This window comes from Dromaius novaehollandiae, chromosome 3 (assembly GCF_036370855.1).
Source record: "Dromaius novaehollandiae isolate bDroNov1 chromosome 3, bDroNov1.hap1, whole genome shotgun sequence".
In the NCBI taxonomy this organism is placed as follows: Eukaryota; Metazoa; Chordata; class Aves; order Casuariiformes; family Dromaiidae; genus Dromaius; species Dromaius novaehollandiae.
In genome coordinates this window covers 19,311,915-19,333,138 of record NC_088100.1, presented here as the reverse complement: position 1 = coordinate 19,333,138, position 21,224 = coordinate 19,311,915, and the positions used below count along the sequence as shown (strand labels likewise).

At 44.1% G+C, this 21,224-nt stretch overlaps 1 protein-coding gene and 1 long non-coding RNA gene across 2 annotated transcripts; one reads left to right on the top strand and one right to left on the bottom strand.

Moving 5' to 3' along the window:
- Positions 1–7,210: 7,210 nt before the first annotated feature.
- Positions 7,211–10,109, bottom strand: LOC135327816 (uncharacterized). The gene is made up of 2 exons (XR_010388201.1): positions 9,574–10,109; positions 7,211–9,441 (listed from the first exon to the last, which is right to left on the bottom strand). It is a non-coding gene; the product is annotated as an uncharacterized LOC135327816 (long non-coding RNA).
- A 160-nt stretch (positions 10,110–10,269) lies between these two features.
- On the top strand, positions 10,270–18,158 carry SOX11 (SRY-box transcription factor 11). The gene has a single exon (XM_026097232.2). The coding sequence runs from the start codon at positions 10,614–10,616 to the stop codon at positions 11,820–11,822; it is 1,209 nt and encodes a 402-aa protein (XP_025953017.1). The 5' UTR covers positions 10,270–10,613; the 3' UTR covers positions 11,823–18,158.
- Positions 18,159–21,224: the final 3,066 nt, after the last annotated feature.

Below are 21,224 nucleotides of genomic sequence, written 5' to 3'. Positions count from 1 at the left end.
CAATAATCTTTTTTTTTCCCTGTTTGAGAATAAAACTAGATGATCCTCCCAAATAATTACCCATTTCAAGAGAAAACTGTTCACATGCAAAAAAAAAAAAAAAAAAAAGCTTCCGTTTCATATATTTTGCTACTTGGGTTGGCTCCAATTCTGATCTTCACCCTGGCCCAAAATGGGAGCAATTGCATTGTAGCAAGCTGTCTTTTCAAACGTGACTTCTCAATGTACATATTCATTTAGTCTGAAGACTGTGCGGCAAACAGCCCACAGGACTGCAGTCAGCAGGATTTTAGGACTATTTCAGTTTTGCCAGGCTCATTGTGTAGCCTTAGATAAATTATCTTACCGCCAAGTCAGATGTTCTGTTCCTGGTTTGGTTCATTTCTGCCTAAGTTGCCAAATTAAGAGCTTGGAGAGGAATTTTAAATTTATGTATAGCTGGTTAGCCACCCTTTTTCTCCTCTTGCAGTTTGGGATGTGCTGAAGAGGAGAGAATATGCAAAGGAATGTGGAGGGGGTTGAGCAAGACCCGTTACTCTCGTTCACACGAGACCTGATGCTTTACAGGGTGTCTCCCTGCAAGGGGACACGTGGACACATTAGTTCTGCGGCGTAGGAAATCTTTCCCCAACATCGGTTTCAGCTCAGCTTCAAAATGTCCACGGATTCTCAGAAAAAGCTGAAATCAGGCCATATGGTAGTGAGAGAGGTTGCACTGCTATGCTTTACAGATGATCAAACCACCCAGATGAGAGGAATGAAAGTTTGGCCAAGGAGCCATCGTCATCTGTCGGTTCCCCAGGAAGGTCTGCAGTTTGGCGTAAGACTGTGCCCAAAGGCAGGCTTGGGGCACTAACAATTTGGGGCACATCTGTGCTTAAAAATGAGTTTCCTCTGTACAACACTTAATTGTCAGTGCAGACATTCCAACAGGTAGCACAGCCCGGCAGGAAGAGCAGGGTGTTTTGTCCAGTAAAGGATGAAACAGAAATTGGGAAGGTGTTTCCAGCTCCCAGCACCATCTTTTTCTGTCCAGCACTGATGGTGCGGGGAGAACCCCAAAACTGGAACCCCGAGTTCCCTTTCGTAAAAGTGATCATAAGAGCTCCTTACCTAAGACATTGGTTTGTTGTGAGCTATAAACTTCTGTGCAAACTGCAAGTTCAATTAATTATTAATTTTTGGTTTATTATTGATTGAACATTTTGTCAAACAAACAATATGATAAGCTGTAATAAACATTTTCTATTTGTTACTCTGACTGACAATTCCTAGTGCGGCAAAACTGAAAATCAAACCAAGTCTCAGCTGACTCACAAAGATCATTAGTAACCATGTCTTGTATGCACGAGCTAGATTGAGGCCATGCTGACACAAGACAATCAGTTTTCTATACTTGCAGGATGCTGTAATGAAACGCCTGATTTGATGAAGTTAGAAGTGTTATGATATTTTCATTATTGTGTGATAAAACATCAGGAAACCTTCAAGCCTCTAATGTTATTGAATACAATGGTGGCACTAACACTAACAGTGTACAGTTCGTAATGGGAGGGAAAGCCAAGGGAAGGAGGAGGCGAAGGAGAAGGAGAGACAGTTTGGGCTTTTGGTTTAAGGTGAAGAATCTTTTTCAAATGAATGTGTTCGTCATCATAAAATGACTGGTACAGTTAAGGTTTTGCATGCACCTTGAATTTCCAGTATTATTTCATAAATAATAAATAGAGGGTGAAATAAAGAAATGTTTCTCATTTTTACTACAAAACAAAGGTTATTGGAGGGAGGAATATGCTGTTTTTTGCAGTTACTGATTTTTGGTGAATATTTAATAATTTTGCAGGATATTCCTTTAGAAACTGAAAAAAAGGTAATTTTCATAAGAATTAGTAATGCCTGTATATATATATACACACATATATTTACAGTTAGGTAGTGTCTTTTATTTTAAGGTTATTATTCAATTTTCTAAATTAATAAAAATGGAAAATTAAAACTGCTATTAAGAGAAGTGTTGCTTTCCCAGAGTCCCAGTCACATTCGGCATATTTAATGCATTCCTGTGAATTCAGCAGGGCTTTGTGTAGGAATAAAACAAACATTATTTCTATGTTACTTCATTGTTTAGGTACTGTAGAATTTCTTGTGACTGCTGATATTATTTATTACTAGGAGGTCTGTTTGTTTGCTTTCCATTTGGAAAAAAATAAGCAATGAAACATTTGTTAAATTTATTTCTTTGTGAAACAATAGTAGTAGAAAGATTTACACAGACGTAACACAAAACATGGACATAAAGAGCTGGATGAAGATCTTCATACAACCTTTTTCTCTAAATATATACAACCAACAGGAATATTATGTGGTTTACTGCTTTGTTCGGTAATGAAGCTCTAATTTCCCTTTCAACTGTACAGCTGTTGCACGTCTTTCACTTAGTTCTTGACTGTGCACACCCAAGCCCAGGATTGCCAGCAGGAAAAGTCTGCCTAGAGAGGGACGTCTCTGCCGTCCCCGGAGCCTGCGTCCCTTGCTTTCCTAGGCAGAGCTCTGCCAAAAGTGGGCAGCAGCAGCTCATATGGGAACGCAGCCAGGGCACCTGGCAGACGCGTCGAGTCGATCCACCAAATAGCTCCTGCCTACAGTGCAAAGCTTCGCAGCTGCCTAGGAGGGAGATTACCTTTCCATAAGTACCTGCATATGAGAAATGCTACTCCACACACAAGAAGCTTCAGCTTCTTGCAACTTCTGGCCCCCTTTGCCCCATTTTCAGGCTGCCACTTCTTTTTCAGGGATTGTCACACGTCTCTCTCCAAAACCTGGCTCTGGGAAAAGCTTCTGAAGACCCCTGAGCTGGCCTGGCACAAAGCCAGCACATAAACCACCCAGCTTGCTGGCTTGGGCTCCACACACCACCCATAATGCATCTACGCCTCCCCCATCAGAAGGCTCTGCTCAAACTGGCGTCGGGGTTGTTCCTTGATGGGTGAGATTTCTTGCTGAGCTGGCGGGGCAGGTCACACTATGGATATGTCCTCAGGTATCTTTGGTTATGTGATCTGGAAATGACATGGGACTAGGCTGCATTTAGGGCAAGGCTCTTCTTAGCAAAACTCCTGAGGGATTTTGCAGAATCCTGCTCATTGCATAAGTCCTGTAAACGAAAAGTCTTCCAGGCGTATGCTGCAGAGTGGCCTTTTGCTTGCTCTATAATGGTATATGCAAGGGACAACCGATCAGCAGATCACAGTCAACATGGCATGAGACAAGAGACTTGCTAAGTGTTTTCTCTGCAGGTTTTGTTGCTGTCTCCTTCGAGGCAATGGAGGCAAAGCACATACTCTGCTCCCATTGTATAGATTCAAACATTATTTGGTGGTAGCTGACAGGAAGGACAGTGCACCTGCAATCCTCCACTGCTCTTTAGGAGGCAGGAAAAGGTAAATGGCAAATCTGTGTGTGTGTATGTGTTCAATTGGGAATATGCTTTATACCTCCAATGGGCATGTTAAGTGTGGTGTCCAGCGCTACACAATTTTGTTACATATTTTTGTTATGTCCCTGTTTCGTTTTCACATTCTAAGAAGCCTGTTGGACTGAACAGATCCTCCCTCTCCCCCGCAAAAAAATAAGCAAAAGGAGTACAACTACTGTGATTATCATTCTAGACTTGATAAATTTCGAGCACATAGCATAAATTGAGTACATAATGTAACAAATCCTATATGAGCCATAAATAATCTGCACCTAAGCAGGTTAACTGGCACATGTATGAGTGTGAAATATTATACAGTGAAACCTCTGTGCCCTGAGAGACTACCCTAGGGTACTGACAAATACTTTACAACATCAAATTACCCATATTAAGCAAACTGGCTTTGCAATTTAACCAGAGATGGTGTATAATTGGTTCAAGGTACAACACTTTCCCCTGAGAGACTTGCTAAAACACTCTGAATGTCAATGCTTACAGGCCAACAACATACGTACATAGTTTTATAAACAAACTCTGTCACTTTGAGTTGTTTGGAATTTTATTAAAGATTTCATACCAAACAAAATAAAAGCCACTAAAAATAATATTGTTCTCTTTTTAATTTCATCTAACTGGCTACTGAACAGATATTTAAGTAAAATTAAGTTAAAATTAAACTTATGTTATTTATTCAATTTATGTATTTCAAGAATTCTAGATAATAGGTAGACATTTCTATTGAAACAGGCTTAGTAACAGTGATTTCTGATATCAAATAACTGTGATCTAATCTCTTATGGGATTCCTCTCATTTTTTTTCGAGTACAATTTTCAGACACTTTTAATAACAGACACATCTCTTCTAAATTGCTCTCCTGCCCAAAAAGTGATTTGGTAAAAATGGCACTGGGGGCTTCATTATCACACTGATTTTCCTACCCAATGAGCTCAGTTTGCAAGTAAATTTCTAACTGCCAGCTGCACAAACTCAGCCTGGTTCTGGATTCCTTCCATCTCATGCATCACTACCAGTAATAAATATCCTGTCTGCCAGAATATGCCCTCCATGGCATCTGTGCAGTCCCAGTGCCATCCACAAATTTGCGCAGGTGTTGCTGGGGGCAGACGTTCAAATCAATAGGGTTACACACAAGTAGCTGAGGATTATATGCCAGACAAAACTACCAGCACTACAATGCTCTGAGAGAGGGAAGGGACCCAGTCTGACTTGCGGAGCCTGGGACAGGTTTCAGTCTCACAACGGGGAAGAATATATTTTTGCTTGCGAACAAACATTCTGAAAGGGTTGCGATGAACGTGGAACATCCCACAACTATTTTTATGCCATGCCTACAGCCAAATGGTTTTGCAGCGTTTTGCCCCAGGGAATATGCTTGGAAATTTTTTACTAGGTTGCACTTTGCAATCAGGGTGATATTATGAAACATGGTTATTGATACATCTTGGTATCTTAAAGTATCTCCTGCTCTAAGATCAGTAGGTTAGGACTAAGAAGAAATTGGGCATCCGTACTGCCCCAGTGAACCAATGCTGTTGGCTGATAATGTTTTAGGGAAGGGTGGAGGAGCAACAACACACTTCAGGATGCCCTGAGCCGATTCCAGCCATACTCCTTGCACGCAGTCTACACTGCCAGAATAAGGCTGCTAACCACTCATTTTTTAACTCCTGGATTGTTTCAACTTGCATAAAATCTCTTTGTCCCGAGGTGTCTTTGTTGATCAAACTTTTAAAACCCGTGGTTAAGCTATGTTTCTAGGACTACCTAGGGACAGCCAGCAGTTCAGGAGCAGTTCTTCTGCCAGATTTCTGTTACGCGATCAGGAGTAGAGCTGCACAGGGGCTGACGAGTAAGTTGAATGCTCAGGTCTGGAAGGAAGTGAGCTAGGAGGAGCTGCTCATGCAAGCACTGACAGCTTCTCCGGGCTCCAGCTGGACACCTACAGCAACCCCATCCAGCTGCGGAGGGCTGCAGCATCTGGAAACCTGCACTGGCGCAATCCTCGCCACAACTCTCTGATGCAGGTACTCTTGGCAAAATAAAGATTTTGGCACACAAACTCAAGATTAAGTACATTTAAGTACTGTTGTCTATATTTCAATTTCAAAGTTGATGTAATTGGAGTTTCTCTGGATTTTGCCTAAACTAATTTATCCTCTCAAGTGATCATTCTATTTCAGTTAAATCAGTGCACTTCACTCCTTGCTGTGAAATTCACTCGTTGTCAGTTCTGGGTGCCTAAATGCTTTCATTTTCAAAAGAAAGCCTTTTGAAAACCACAGTCTTAGGCAACCTCAACTGGAAGAGCTTGTGGTAGCCAGCATACAGTAGCTGAAAAGAGAGGAAAGGATACCACCTTTCTAGCAATGACAAGGAAGTTTAATTTTTTATGTGAATTAGCAGCTTAAGAGAAAAAAACTGTAAGGAAGGTAGTATTCGCTAGCTCATGAAAAGCACAGCTGCTATGTCTTTTTCACTATTTTATCTTCTGTTAGTTAACACGAGGTAAGACCATACATTATTTTCTCCTCGTGAATACAAGACTTGAGCAGCTCAAGGCACTTATGTTTATTCCAGGTAAGATCCACAAGACATGCATTCATGATCTAACCTTGGGTGTAGCCCCCTCTACCCAGAACACATCATGTTTCCTGTTAAAGACAAAACTCTCTTGATATTGTAATTCTAACTTCTCTCCTTCATTTTGAAACTACAGTTCGTGATTCAACCACTTCCCACACCTTTCAAAAGGTAACTCCACTTTTTCACATGTTCTTCAGGCAAAGCCATTTTGTACTCTCCAGACAAAAATTGGTAGCACAATGAAAACTCAAAACAGGCATGAAATAAAAAAAAACAAAAGGAACATTGTACTCATAATAGGGTTGTCTTCACACTTAGAACAGCAAAAGTCTTCACTTTCAGTTTACTTACATCTAAGCCTTGCATCTAACCTCACACACACAATTTTCACATCAGTGCATGCATTTGGCAAGAGTGCCACGAAAAGCAGGGGCTGCGCCAGGAGATGGAGGTAGCTTGCCGCACAGACAGCAGACAGTATATAGTGAGCATCTTCTGCTTTCACTAGAACACTGTTTCTTCAACAACAGATATATTTTTTGGCCATATTTAATTCTTGTTTTGGTAGTCAAAATCTTGAAAGAGCAGCATCGAGCCAGGCCCTTGCATCTTAAAAACACGATCACTTCACTTTCCTGAGCGCTGAGGACGGCAGATGTGAGGACGCAGGGCCACACTGCGACAGCCCATATTCCTGTGTGAAGTGTTTTCTGCTGGCTAGCTTCAGGCCTTTGGAGGCATCCAGCCAATCTCTAGACTCAGAGACCTCAGTGCTTTTACTGGCATTATATACTCACGCTGCACTGCACTCAAGATAACAAGTTGTCCCTAAACTGGTGCTCCAGGGAGCTCAGTGTAGACACAGAACTGTAGAAACAGCCTCCATCGAAGGAGGCAGGCATTAAGCTCTCTAGTGTATCCTGTTTTACCTGTTTTCTCCCACTTTCTGGGGTAGCCCAGCCTTCTATTGACCTAGATAATGGAAAGATGATTATTCATTTGAATTTCAAAAGAATGAGTAGTGGGCTGTTAGCTCTGACTGCTCCTCTCTAATAGGAATATACACACATGCACACATACAATTACTGAACTGCTTTTACATGAGTAAATTATTTCATTTTAACAGCAATATCTACTTATTCATATACATGTTTTAATCAGATATCTAAAATCCTCAGGATAATTGTCTTCTTCAGTGTGCCTATTATTTATCAGTCTGTTTTCAACTTCATTATTTTCCTAGCACCACACTTCGAAATAAAGCAAAAAACAAACAGAACCGAACATTAACAAGCAGCAGCAAACAGTAATGCTGTTCATATTTAAAAGATCACTTTGAGAAAATTTGAAATGTTGCCAACACACATCAGAAAATGAGATATACTACAAAAATGGGAAAATGGGATTTGTAGAAGTTATGAGATCCCCACAGTATTAATATTTTTCTTCACAAGGGACACAAGTGAAGGCGAGAAAACATCCCAGCTAAATTATGTTGTAATGATAGTGTTAAGGGTATAGGACTTCCTTGGCCTCAAACTACACTGTAGCTTTTTTTAAAAAAATGATCTTTGTCAATCTTAATGTGTTAAATGTCAGATTCTCTCATCCTGGCAGATGGATTCCCAGTCATTAAAAAAAATCTTATCTTCATTGATTATAAGGCTTCTATTGGAATTAACTGAAAATTTCCCAAAATACTTCATGGATCTCGGAAAATGCTGAATCAACAAAATACAGGTATTTTATGAAAAAGCATCACTTTCTTTGATTCTTTTCATATGAAACTGAGGAAACATTTCATCTCATCAGCTTGAATTTCATGCAGTTATATGACATAATGAAATCTCCCATAAAAGCCGAAACAGTGACAACAAATTAAAACATATTAAAACCATCAAAACAGCCTAAACAAATTATTTTGGCGAGCTTCATTTTGCAAAACTATTCCAAAGACTCCTTTTATTTCTATGTGGATTTAAAACACATGTAAAAATCCCAGAATTTCCTACAGGAGCAAATGTTTTCATAATCTGAATACTCGTATTTACAGATAAAAAAAATCCTAACAGAATGATTGTCTGAGCCTCTTGGTGCCCTGGTATCGTTTAGTAGCAGGCAGCGTCCCAGCAGCAGGGAAGCTGTCCTCCCTCAAGGCAGGCAGCCAGCTCTGTCTCCTGGGACTGATACCCCCGCCATCGCTGTGGGAAGCGCACTCCCCACCTCCGCCACACAGACCGGGGCCCTGTGGAGCCCCCGGGTCGAGGTGCTTCTCCGCAGGACGGGGGGAAGGCACCGAACTCACAGGCGGGAGGCAGGTTGGGCCCCGCGGCCTTCTCCCCAGAGACCGGACGCAGCCGACTGTGGCCACGGCACGACGTGGCCAGTCCCAACGGCACTGCACCCTCGCCTCGCACGGCTTCTCTAAATCGTAACATTCTATGGCTGGCTGAACCCTGCCAGGAAAATTTTCCATTTTACCTCATATCTCCCAAAGGATAAGCATTATTATGGGCTAGGTTGTACACCCAGGCACAGTCACGAGGGAGCGAGAGGCGGCAGTGAGCCTCAGAGGAGAAATTCCTCCTCCGGGTCCTCTCGGTGAGGCGGAATAGCATTTTTCAAAACCCGCCTTCAGCATGAGAGAAAGACACTTTCTGAACCCAGGCCCTTCTCCTTCCCTCTGCTCTGCACATCTGGCCGGTGACCACGGAGGAAGCGACGCAGCGCTGTGCTACCTGCCTCTCTGCTCCTCCTGCAAACTACCCTCAACGTCTTAGCAAGCGCAGCTAAGACCTGGTAGCGCCGCTGCATTTGCGAAGCTGAACAAGGTGAGGCTCTTTTTTTTATTTATTCATATAACAGCATTAGTCACACTGTAGCCATATGATATCATGGTCACGTCACCCAAACACAGGAATTTTGCAGTGGTCTGAGGAAAATGAACCGCTGGGCTAATTAGAGGGTGATTTACCAGGGGACCTGCTGCCCCATTAGCGTCAGTCAGAGAACAGGCTGCACTAGGACTCGTCCCCCTCTGCCATCATGGCTGCGGCCAGCGAGGAACAACCACAAAACTTACTAGACTTCTCCCTTGCCAAGGGCAGCCAGAGAAAATAAATAAATAAATAAATAAATACAGGGGCTAAGAGAACTGTATGCAAATTCGTTTTCACAACATATTTCGCAAAGCAAAATTCATTTTCACAACACATTTCACAAAACACAACGACCACAGACGAGGACACGCTCAGCTTTGGGCCTTGTAAATCCTGCGCTGAAAATAAACGTAACGTCGTCCGGAACAGCGAGGTCTGTTGCGGCCACTCTGCAATAACCACGTTGGTGAACAGCGAGATGCTTCCTGGGGGAAAAAACAGCAAAAAAGGAATCGCACAGCTCGACGCTCTCCCCACGTTTTCACGCCTCGCGCTGCGGAGGCGGCGCTGTCCCACTCGCACCGGCCGCCCGAGGCCCCACTCCGGCCCGGCCTCACCTCGGCCCTGGGCGCCGCCGGCTGCCGCGCGCGCGGGGCGGTGCGCGACCCACAGGGAACCCCGCGGACCGCCGGGTCCTCCCAACCGGCCGCGGGGCGCGGCAGCTCCGCTCCGTCACTGCGCGGCCGCAGGCGACGCGGGCGGGCGGGAGCGGGGCGGCGAGGCGGGGGCAGGGCGGGAGGGTGCCGCGCCCGGCCCGCGCCCGCCGCCAGCACCGGGCGGCGCCCGCAGCGCCCGCGCCGCCGCCGCGGGGCCCGCGCGGACAAAGGCGGCGCCGCCGCCACGGCCCGAGGGCACCGAGCGCCTCGCCGCCCGCTGCCCCGCGCCACGAGCGCCGCCGCCGGGCGCCGCCGCGGAGCGCCGGCGCCCCCTGCCGCCCGCCGCCGGCACCGCCCCGCCGCCGGCACCGCGGGGCTGCGCGGCCGCCCGAGGGGAGCGCGCTGCGGGGGAGCCGCTGCCCCGCCCCGTCCCGCTCCGCGGCCGGCGGCGGCCGGCGGCCGAGGGCAGCGGACGCAGCCCCGCGCGGCGCGGGCAGAGCGGCGGCGGCCGCCGCAGCGCGCTGCGCCCCCTGCGCCCCGCCGTTCCCCTCCCCCAGCCGGCCACCCCCCGCGCGGGGGGCGTGCGCGCGCGGGGGGCGGGGTGGGGGGCGCGGCCGCGGCGCGCCATTGGCCGGCGCCGGGAGTGATGTCACCCATATGAAACCCTGATAACGAGTTGGGCGAGGAGCCGCGAGTTTCGCAGGAGGGGCAGCGCGCGGCGGGCGGCGGCGGCGGCGGCGGCAGCGGCGGGGCAGCGCGCGGCACCGCGCCCAGCGCACCGCACCGCACCGAGCCGCACCGAGCCCGGCCGCTGCCGCAGCGGGCTGCGGGGCAGCGCCGCGGCGCCCGCCTGGCACCTCGGCGGAGGGCTCGCCGTGCAGGGCAAGGTGCGCCGCCGGTGGGAGGGGGCGCGGCGGCCGCTTTGTCGCGCCCGAGGAGCGAGAGGGGAGCGGCGGGCGGAGCGGGAGGATCGCGCTGCGGGGGCACCGTAGGACCCCACCATGGTGCAGCAAGCGGAGAGCGCCGAGCCCGAGAGCAACCTGCCCAGGGAGGCGATGGACACGGAAGAGGGCGAGTTCATGGCATGCAGCCCGGTCGCGTTGGACGAGAGCGATCCGGACTGGTGCAAAACGGCGTCGGGGCACATTAAGAGACCGATGAACGCGTTCATGGTGTGGTCCAAAATCGAGAGGAGAAAAATCATGGAGCAGTCCCCGGACATGCACAACGCGGAGATCTCCAAGCGCCTGGGCAAGCGGTGGAAAATGCTGAAGGACAGCGAGAAGATCCCTTTCATCCGAGAGGCGGAGAGGCTGCGGCTCAAGCACATGGCCGATTACCCCGACTACAAATACCGGCCCAGGAAAAAGCCCAAAATGGACCCGTCGGCCAAGCCCAACACCAGCCAAAGTCCGGAGAAAAACGCACCCACCACCAGCAGCAGCAAAAGCGCCAAGAGCTCCAGCAAGAAATGTAGCAAGCTGAAAGCCGCCGCCGCCGCCTCGCCCCCCAAGCCGGGGGCCAAAGCCGCGCACCACGGGGACTACGCGGGCGACGAGTACGTCTTCGGCACCCTCAAGGTGAGCAGCAAGACGGTCAAGTGCGTCTTCATGGACGAGGAGGAGGAGGAGGAGGAGGACGAGGACGAGCTACAGCTGCGGATCAAGCAGGAGGCGGAGGAGGAGGAGGAGGACGAGGAGCCGGCGCAGCAGCAGCTGCGGCGGTACAACGTGGCCAAGGTGCCGGCCAGCCCCACCTTGAGCTCCTCGGCCGAGTCCACCGAGGGCGCGAGCCTCTACGAGGAGGTGCGGGGCGGCGCGGCGGCGGGCGCCGGCGGCGGCAGCAGACTCTACTACAGCTTCAAGAACATCACCAAGCAGGGCCCGGCGCCGCCGCCGCCGCCCGGGCTCTCGCCCGCCTCCTCCCGCTCCATCTCCACCTCGTCGGCCGGCAGCGAGGAGGCGGACGACCTGCTCTTCGACCTCAGCCTCAACTTCTCGCAGCACGGCCACGCCGCCGCCGAGCTGGGCGTGGGCGCCGCCGCCGGCAACCTCTCGCTCTCGCTGGTGGACAAGGACCTGGACTCCTTCAGCGAGGGCAGCCTCGGCTCCCACTTCGAGTTCCCCGACTACTGCACCCCGGAGCTGAGCGAGATGATCGCCGGCGACTGGCTGGAGGCGAACTTTTCCGACCTGGTGTTCACGTACTGAGCGGCGCCGCGGGCGCGTCCCCGTCGGGCGGCCGCGGCGGTGCTGCCGGCGCCGGGAGCGGCGCGGCCGGAGCGACGCGGCGGCGACGACGACGACGATGACGATGATTTAAAAAAAAAAAGTCTTGTTTTCTTTTAAAACAACAAAAAAAAGTCTCGAAGTTAGTTCCAAACCGAGCCCGGGAGTTGTGATTTTTTTTTTAATTTTTTTGTGTTTTTAATTTTTATTGCATTTGGTGATCACAACAACAACAACAAAGGCAAATGGGACTGGGGGAAAAATGATACAGAAGGCGCTGTTTGAAGCTTGTCGGTCTCCAATTGAAGTCTGGAAGATGGTCTGCGAAGAAGTCTTTTGGCAGCACAACTGTTACTCAAGGGGGTTTGTGGATTTTTTTTTTTTTCCCGTGAGAGATCTTAAAGAACTGTTCTGATTTTTTTTTTTTTTTTTTTTCCGAAAGGGACCATGGCAACTTTTTTTGGAGGGAGAAAACTGATGTCTTCTATGCATCCGATTCTTAACAAAGCTGCAGGGAGCTTGAAAAAATGCAGACTGTACAAACGCTTACAAATAACTGAACTGACTTAAGATCAGAGTTTACTTTTCAGATCAAATTGTTTATGGTTTTACAAATGTGATTTCTACTTGCCAACTTTTTTTTTTGTAACTTGTTCCCTTATACCTCCTTGATTGAATACCAGACAGCCTAGACCTCAGTACAAAAAGGTATTGAAACATTTTTGATACATAACAGACCTCAGTCTTTTTTAAAAATTAATATATTTTCAGGCGTATTTTTGTACAGTGAAAAGGGAACATTCTTGCTGTGTTTTTTCAGTAAGACTTTTCAGGCACTTCTTCCCTTTTATTTTCTTTTTTTTCCTCTGTTTTTAGCATGCAAGTTTGTTGGTACGTTACGTCCTGGTTTTAAAAGGATTAAAATTTTAAAAAATAATCCTTGCATCTAAAGGCCTTGTGGTTTTAAAAAATAAAAAAGAAACAAACACTTTTTTTGTACAGCTATAGTTCAGATTTGTTCAATATTTGTAGGTAAAGATTTATTGAAAATGGTGATATAGACCTCAGAGCTGTTATCTTAGTTTAAAAGATTGTATATGTACTGTACTATAGTAGGACTTTATGTATCTCATACGCTGTGATATGTGGATGGGGCCCCAGATGGAAGGTATGAAACTGGATTCTCGATTTTAGCAAAAAAGAAAAAAAGGCACATAGTTAAAGTTTCTCATGTTGTGCAATATAATCTAAAGTACAGACCATCTGCATATTTTGTAGCAAATGATGGCAAAAGCAGACTTGTGCACTGTCAACATCATAGCCTGTTTTTTTTTAATGCTGAAAGTCTGTATCTTGACAATTTTAATAAATCAGCTGGAACTGATAGAAACTCGTATCGCTATTAGTGTCTGTAGAAGTAACGCTGGAGATGCCATGTTGTCACCCCCACCCGCGGAGGAGCGTTAGCGGTAGGCTATAGTGCGTGTACAGAGCTAGGGGGGAGCGAAGCTGAGGAGCGTTTTTTTGCTTTTTCTTTTTTTCCTCTTTTTCTTGCCCCCCGCGGCGGTCACGCCTCCGCCGTCCGCGGAGCGCCGGCGCTGTGCGGCTCCGCGGGGAGCGGCGCGGCGGCCGCGCTCGGTGCGGGCAGCGCCGCGGGGCCGGGCCGGGGGCCCCCGGCGGCGGGGGGACTCGCCCCGCTTATTTTCCGCGCGCCCTGCCGCCGCCGCGGCGCCCCCCTCGGCCGCGCCCGGCAGGAGCGAGCGCGGAGCGGCGCGGCTCGGCTCCGCGGGCCGCCCCCGGCGGCGGCCGCCGCCGCCGCGGCCGCTTTCCAGGGAGGCGGGTCCGGGGAGGCGAGAGGCGGGGGCGCCGGGGCAAGGGCGGGCGGGGGCGCCGGCCTGCGCGGAGCGCGGAGCGGCCGGCGCGAGGCTGCTCCGCCGCCGCGGAGGGGGAGCCCCGGCCCGCTCCCTGCCGCTCCCGTTTCCTCGCTCCCGGCGCGTCTCGATGCGCGGCGCCCCGCATCTCCGCCGCGGCGCCCTGCCGAGCGGCGCTGCCGCCCGCGGCGGCGCGGGGAGCGCGGGGGCGTGCGAGCGACTGCTGTAGGCGAACAGACTTTGTAAGTGTGCGTTTTTTTTTGTTTTTTGGTCTTTTTTTTTTCCTTCGGAGCCATCAGATTTCAGTTTTACGCTCTGAAATAACTGCTGATGGCAATAAACAGACTCGCAAGGTGGAAGTTTGTTTCTCAAGAAGTTTACTTTTTATCTGGTACACTAAGATAGGCATTGGTAAATTCTTTATTTCGTATCCACTAATGAATGATCCAGCTGTTTACAGGGACAATTCACTGTGCTGGTATTTTGGTGGCAACCACTGCTACAGGCTTTCGGACTTGCTGAAATGGAAATCCTGCATACACATTTGTAAGGCATAATAAAACATAACATTAAAACCTGCATGCATGTTATGTTTAATCAAAGACAACTCTTAGGCATTTAAGTGGTGAGATATCTTACTTTAGGTTAGTTAAATAAACTGGTAGTAAAATGATTAATATAATCTGATCTCTTTCTAATAATAATAATAATAATAAAAACACTCATGATTCTAAATAAAAGTTGTTTGGCCTAAATTTTTGCTATCAGAAAAGAGATATAGCATATCTGGGAACTTAAATTTATGTCTTGCATTGTGATAATTCTTTATGAGAAACTGTGTTTTAAAACAAATACAAGATATCCTTGGCAATGGATAGTCCTCAATAAAACAGAGTTTCTTGAATTTTCAGTTTTTGGTCTCAAATGATTAGTGTGTTCTCCATATAATAACTTAGAAATCAGATTGAAAACAAATGACATTTATCTCTTCTTAGGCAAAAAAGTGAAAGAAAATAGATACACTGAAGTGCTCTAGCCTAGCCATTCACTATCCTGCTATTGAAAATCAGTTCCTAGGCTGGGGTGATGGAGTAAGTTGATCAGGTTCTAGTCTTCAAACTGAGCCAAAATTCTCTTAGTAATTCTTCAAGCTATCATGAGAGTATGGGGATGTTTTCTTCCAGTCCCTTTCTTCTGATATGCATCCTTGTTTATTAACGTGATAATAGGCAGTGTCATTAAACATTTGTGCTTTACAGATGTTCAATGAGTTATGAATGATTATGGTCAAATATAGGCTGGATTTAGTTTGCATTGTAATAAGGTCTGTGTTTCAGCCTATGAAAGTTTCAACTCGTGTATTTTTGGAAGGTGTTTTTAAAATTACCATTTAAAATATTAGTGAAAGATAACTAAAAGATCCAAGTGTAGAGCAGTCAGGCATATTTTAAAAGAGCAACAGGTCTACTTTAGTCAAAGAATATCCACTCAGAAGTATATCTTTTCTTTCTTCTGGATGGGAATTATACAGTACTATATCAAATGAATATTTTGAGTGAAGGTATATGGTGCAGGGAGATATTTTTGTCCAGACAGTTTGAGTTTCATTTATTTCTGAGTTTGAAGTTGCATGTTGCTCGTGGCAAATTCGGTAGTGTTCTGGTTAAGCCACTACACTGTTAGGGCTGAAGTTCGTTCCTGTTGAATCCCTAAGCTCCTGCTGATATCAATGAGAGTAAACACAATTTTCTGATCATTAATATAGCATCTGCGAAGTTACTCTCATTGTTTGCGTTTGTCATATTTAATAATATTCTTATCTTCAACTTCTCTTTCTTGCGCTTTTTTTTTTTTTTTTTAAGTAGAATAAGAATTCTTGTTGACCTGCTAGAGCAGTCCTGTTTCAGGCTTAGTATCTCCTGTTGCCTTCTTTTACAATCTTTGTATTTGTCTCTGTGCAATACTACTCTAAGTGTAATCAGATTTATTGACAGAAAGAAGAAAATTGAGCTTTTTTATCTGGAAAGACAATTCACTTTGTAATGCTCGATGTCAGCTCAACGTAAAACCTAATCGAACATGTTGATTCTTTCTTTAATTTTAAAATGAACATTTTCATAAAGTTAGCATTCTTTCCATTTTGTTGTTTTTATTGTGTTCTCCCCCCTTTCCTTTAAAAGAGCTACGACTAAGAAATATGTTATTCCTTTATGGCAGTCTTTCACCAATGTGATAGAAAGACCCATTCCAAGCATCCTTTAAGTGCTTCATACTCTTTAGGCTTTCACTGTCATCCCGCTTAAACTTCTCCAGGTCTATTGAATGTGGTTTGCATGTGTGCAGTCTGATGCTTCCCTCAGGCCTGTTTGAGGGAAGTGCAACTTTGTTGTTACACCAAGGTAAAACTGGTGTGGGGTCAAATCAGGGCCATGTAATTTTTAGGTGTTTGATATTCAACATGATTCATAAGTTCCTTCTCTCTCTCTCTCTCTCTCTCTCTTTGTACATCTTCGTAGTTCTGCCTGGTAAGGCCTTAAACCTGCACTGGTTAAAGAAAAAAAAAATCTCATTGAGTTTCATGGGTGCTTTTGCCTCAAGGGCTGCTGGCAGGATAGGTGTCTTAGTTCCTCATAACCTTTGTTTGTAACAATGGCCAGGAAGAAAATAAAACAACAAAAACTTAATTCCATGAGTTGCCTTACATTCCCCCTACTTTACAAGTCTATTCCTTTGGTTTGTTTCCTCTTCCCTCACCCACATTGAAGGCTGTGATTGTTTTTGTTTTTCTTAATTTTTTTGCACACTACCTATACCAATTAACTGCCTAATTAGTTTTATCTGCGCTACATGGATGCAGTGAATTTGTAAGAGAATTTCACAAGCAAGTAGTTTTTTAGTGAGTTTAAAGTAAATAGAGTTTTAAAGACCTATTTTTATATTCAATATAAAGCACAAATGTGCAGAAAGTGTAGAAAGACTTACAAAAAGGGAAACAAAAGTTCGTAATATTTCATGTATAAAAGTAATACCTTCTTTGGGTTGAGATTCTCTTAGAAAACCCAATACTTATGCCAGTGCAAAGATAGGAATATTTTAAAAAGTCTTAGAAAATTGTGATTGACAGCAATTTCAAAGGAATGACTTCTGCAGATACAAGGAAACCCCTAAAGCAATATGGATAAGAAGGGGTGAATGGTTTTCAATGATGAACAACCTGGAAGTGTGAGAATGGAGGTTTCAATCCTTATTAATTAATCAAGCTTCTTCTTTTGTGGTTAGTTACAACATCTAGATTTTCTGTGAAGCGAAATCTTGAAGGATGAAAAACCGTAAGGGAGACAGACTGATTCTAAAACTTGCATATATTCGGAAAAACAGTTTGATTTAGCAATGTAATTTACTAATTATGGTGTTAAATTTTGTGAACTCCGACTTCTAAGAAAATCAAGAGAGTGATTTACTGCTTGAAGAAATTTGATCAAATAATAATGATTAATCCAGGAACTCCCATTGTCACAATTTGTTTTTGTTTCCATCATCCTGCTTATCTCCAAAACCAACTTGCCTCAACTCCTGGCTAAACCAGGGAGAAGAGTTATATGCCATTGTTAGTTCCTTTACAATTTGTATCTGTTTTTTGCTCTTGTATATATGTTGGCGTTTTGGAGTCTTTACATAAATACTGTGATACTTTTTTTCTTCTTTTTTATTTTTTTTGGTGGGCTGTTTTAAAATGGAGGCCTGTTTTCCAGTGTGGGACTTTTGACGGTTACAACATTTCAGTGATGTTGCATGATGGCCACAGGTGGGGGAAATTGAATGTTTTAGAGCAGTTTTTCAAGCATGACACTTTTAAAATATGTAATTTCAAAGACTTTTGAAGGCCACATGAAATTAGTTTTCATAGCCACTCCAGGTCTTGGGGGGAAAAGCTGAAAAGTACTTTTGTTTAGAAGTCTGAGTGATGGTGGGGGGGAAACCTTTTCTTGAGGTTTTTGCATGCCAGTGTACGGCCTATTGCTGTGAGAGGGAAGATAGTAAGGCTGCTTGAGGCAATGCACTGGAGGACAAAGTGTTTTCTAGCACTAGAAAAAGAAAATGCATGGCAAAGTTTTGTCTTCTAGTAGACTATATAGCATGCAGAGTTTAGTATGTGTCAAAACAGTGTATGACATTGCTGTATCAAAGTTGTAAAATTAAGCATTATTTATTGAAAACTATGTATTTTTTTTGTAAAAACCTGATCACCTAGAGGATTAATATCAGTGACTTGTGCTAGTGCTACAAACTTAACCAGCTTCTTTACTACAGTACTTGATATGCAGTGTTAATGCTCAGGGTTGAAACCAGTCCACTCCAATGTCTTTTTTTGCAAGAGTTTTTAAATAAAGGAACAACATAATGCAATTGTTCAAAAGACTCTAATAAAATTGTGTGATCAATCTTCCTACGTGTTTTTATGTGGATTTTTTTCCAATGTTGCATTTGCTAAATGCAGTTCAGCTATTGTAGTGAATCCATTCTTCACTCTGTGGGCACCCAAAAATTCTAGTCAATGGGAATGTTAAGTCTTTCAAAAAAAAAAAAAACCTCAGCAAATAGTTATGGTCAAGGTAGCATGTACAGAGGGTAAGTGCTGTTCTGGACACGTCTGAGAGACACCGAAACAGAGAATGAGCCAATTAACTTCCTTTTCTTCTGATTAATACTTTGGATAAAACAATAAAGTATTTTATGATAAACATTTTAGATGTTGCTTTAAAGCTGACCATAAAAGAATGAAATGAGATGGATTACATGCCAGCAAATCCCATTTCTCTCTGTGTCTTTTTCTACAAACAATTTACCGTTTAAATGTATTTTGGCATAGAAAAAAATTGTTCTGTATTGAGATTCTAGATATGAAAATGTTTTTATGAGAACCCTGTATTCAATTCTTAGAACTATAAAAAGGTGTTTTTAATGTGTTTATGTGGTGAAAGTTTGTTGTGTATTAAATATGGTTTTATAGAAATGACGGACTTATATTGTTACAAATTCAAATTTGTGTTTAACACAAGACATCTGTTGCTGAAATTAACCTTCCAGAGCTCTTTCTTGTACACATATCGCCATATTCAAAAAAAAAAAAAAAAAAAAAAAAAAAAAAAAGGCAAGGCATGCATCTCCTTTGCTTGTATTTAATGTCTGTACTTTTGCAAGTTAACATAGGAATGAAAATTTCAACTGATAACAACTTCTTCCCCACTGGGAGGTGGTGGGTTACTCCTAGTATCTGGGATATAATAGAAAAATTCTAAGTAGCTTCAGCTTTAGCTCATAGAAGTCTTTAAAATTGAGAACACCAATCAATTCACCAGATAAAAGTTCCAGATACACAGTTCTTCCCACTGTTCCTGTTCTTTCCTTATTCCAACACCGTTAGCTGAGTAACTTCTCTCTCCAGAAAGCACTTCTTGGATGACAAGTAATTATTTCTATTTAACTTATCAAACTTACTGAGAACACTGAAAGCAGTATACATAATTTCAAAAGTCTGTTCTGCCAGTAATAAGTTATCATTTTTGCATGGAGATGTGTAACACTGTGATGTGACATAAGGGTTTGACTTTGGCACATCGCAGGAAAGATAAGTTGTTTAAGCAGGTCATTCTAAATCAGTGAAGTAACATCCTTATATACAGCCATCACACCACTACTCTTTCTGAGTGAAGTTATTTTAGAAGATTTTGAACAATGTATTGAGAGTAGCCTTGCAATGTTTTCTATTCCTGCAAAGTTTGTTTATTCAAGCCCTGTTGTATATGACCAAAAAACAAACTATATAAATCTCTCAAAACAGATTAAGCTCATCTCTATTCTCTAAAATGTCCCTAAGCTGAAGTCTTATGTTTGATTCTTCCAAAATGAGAAGTGTTATCCACCACATTGGAAAGTTGAGTTTCTATTTTGATATATCAGGTCCCATTATTGCCAGAGGCAATTGCTGCATTTCACATTGGGAATCTTTCCTATCCAGTGCTTGAAAGTGTTTTTGGTAAGCCACAAGTTATCACATCTTAAAAGTATCATTTTGGAGGTATTGTGCGGCTTGAGTGTTGGCTCAGTTTTATATGAAAGAAGGGGTAGAAGCACGTGTTTGGGGGAAAGAAGGAAAACATTTACTTGGCATTTTGGTTTTGATGAGTATGTTCTCAAATGTGAATGTTAAGTCTAGTCCTAGAAGAAATGCATGAAAATGTAGAGTGTAGGTAGCATAAAACCATGCAGCTCCCCAAGTACATTTGTGTCATTACAGAGATAACGCAAGCACATATGTATGTAGCTGTGTGTGTTTTCATTAAAATGCTTGCTGGCTGTGACTACTGTAATGGCTGAAACATTGTGTCCATTAAAATCTCTGCTTTAAGGTCTTAAGACCTTCATAAGAATTTAATCTGTTGGACTTACAGTGTTATTACTGGAATTCCATAAGTTTTAAAATACTCTTTTTTATAGCTTATTAAAATTCTAGTAGAATAAAAAATTCCCAAATATCTCCAGTTTTAGAAATGACAGTACAGACTATAGTCAGAGTAAAAAAATCTTAGCCCTTTCCCTTGAAATGCGGCATTTACATTTATTGGCATTACTTTGGCATTTACATAAGTTGAAGTGTCTCTGATAGATCACTTTTTCTATAACCCTGAAAATTCGATTAAAAGTTGAGAATTATGGTTGTCTTCAGCCAAAATTGTATATCTACTGTAAAGTTTTACTTTCTCACATTATAATGTTAAGAAATATGGAAGGGTGCATAAGGAATGAAGCAGCACTCATGTGCAAGCAAGCACAATATGCAGTTTGAGAAATACATGGCAAAAAAATTCTAAATCTCCCTCATAAAAGTTACATGAAGTTTCACATTAACATAGCATCTTGGCATTTCATATGCATAAATAATTTGTTTCTCTATGACACCAAATGTGCATCAAGTTAAAACTCTGCAATATCTTTATGTGTGTTCAAATCACATTTTCAAGTCATTACTATAAATAAGATCTGCTATTTTGGACCTAATTGTTCGTAAAATAGCCCTATACCTGCACCCGGCCGTACTTGCTGAGACACAGTTTGTCTGCTTGTCCTTAGTGTAATAATATTCCCTAACTCTCTGTAAAGCCCACCTTTCATTCACCTAATTTCATCTCATTCACCTTGTTCATTGAGCTTTAGCTCTCGTACATTTTAGAGATCAGAACCAAATCACTCCCCTGACAGCATCACTACTATGCATATATTTGCATTCTCTTTTCCAGGGTAGAAAAAGATCAGCCCTAATTCCTCTGTAAATCAGCAAGAATTGTTCACCTTACACCCATTTATGTCCTTGGAAACTTCCACTGTTATCTCTTTTTCAGTCAATGGGCAGCCATAGCCTAAAACCAGCTGTGCAGTCCTCAGCTATATGTTGTTGTCGTCCATCAGCTGTGGGTTATCAAAGCCCATAGTTCTGCTGGCAGCATGATTCATG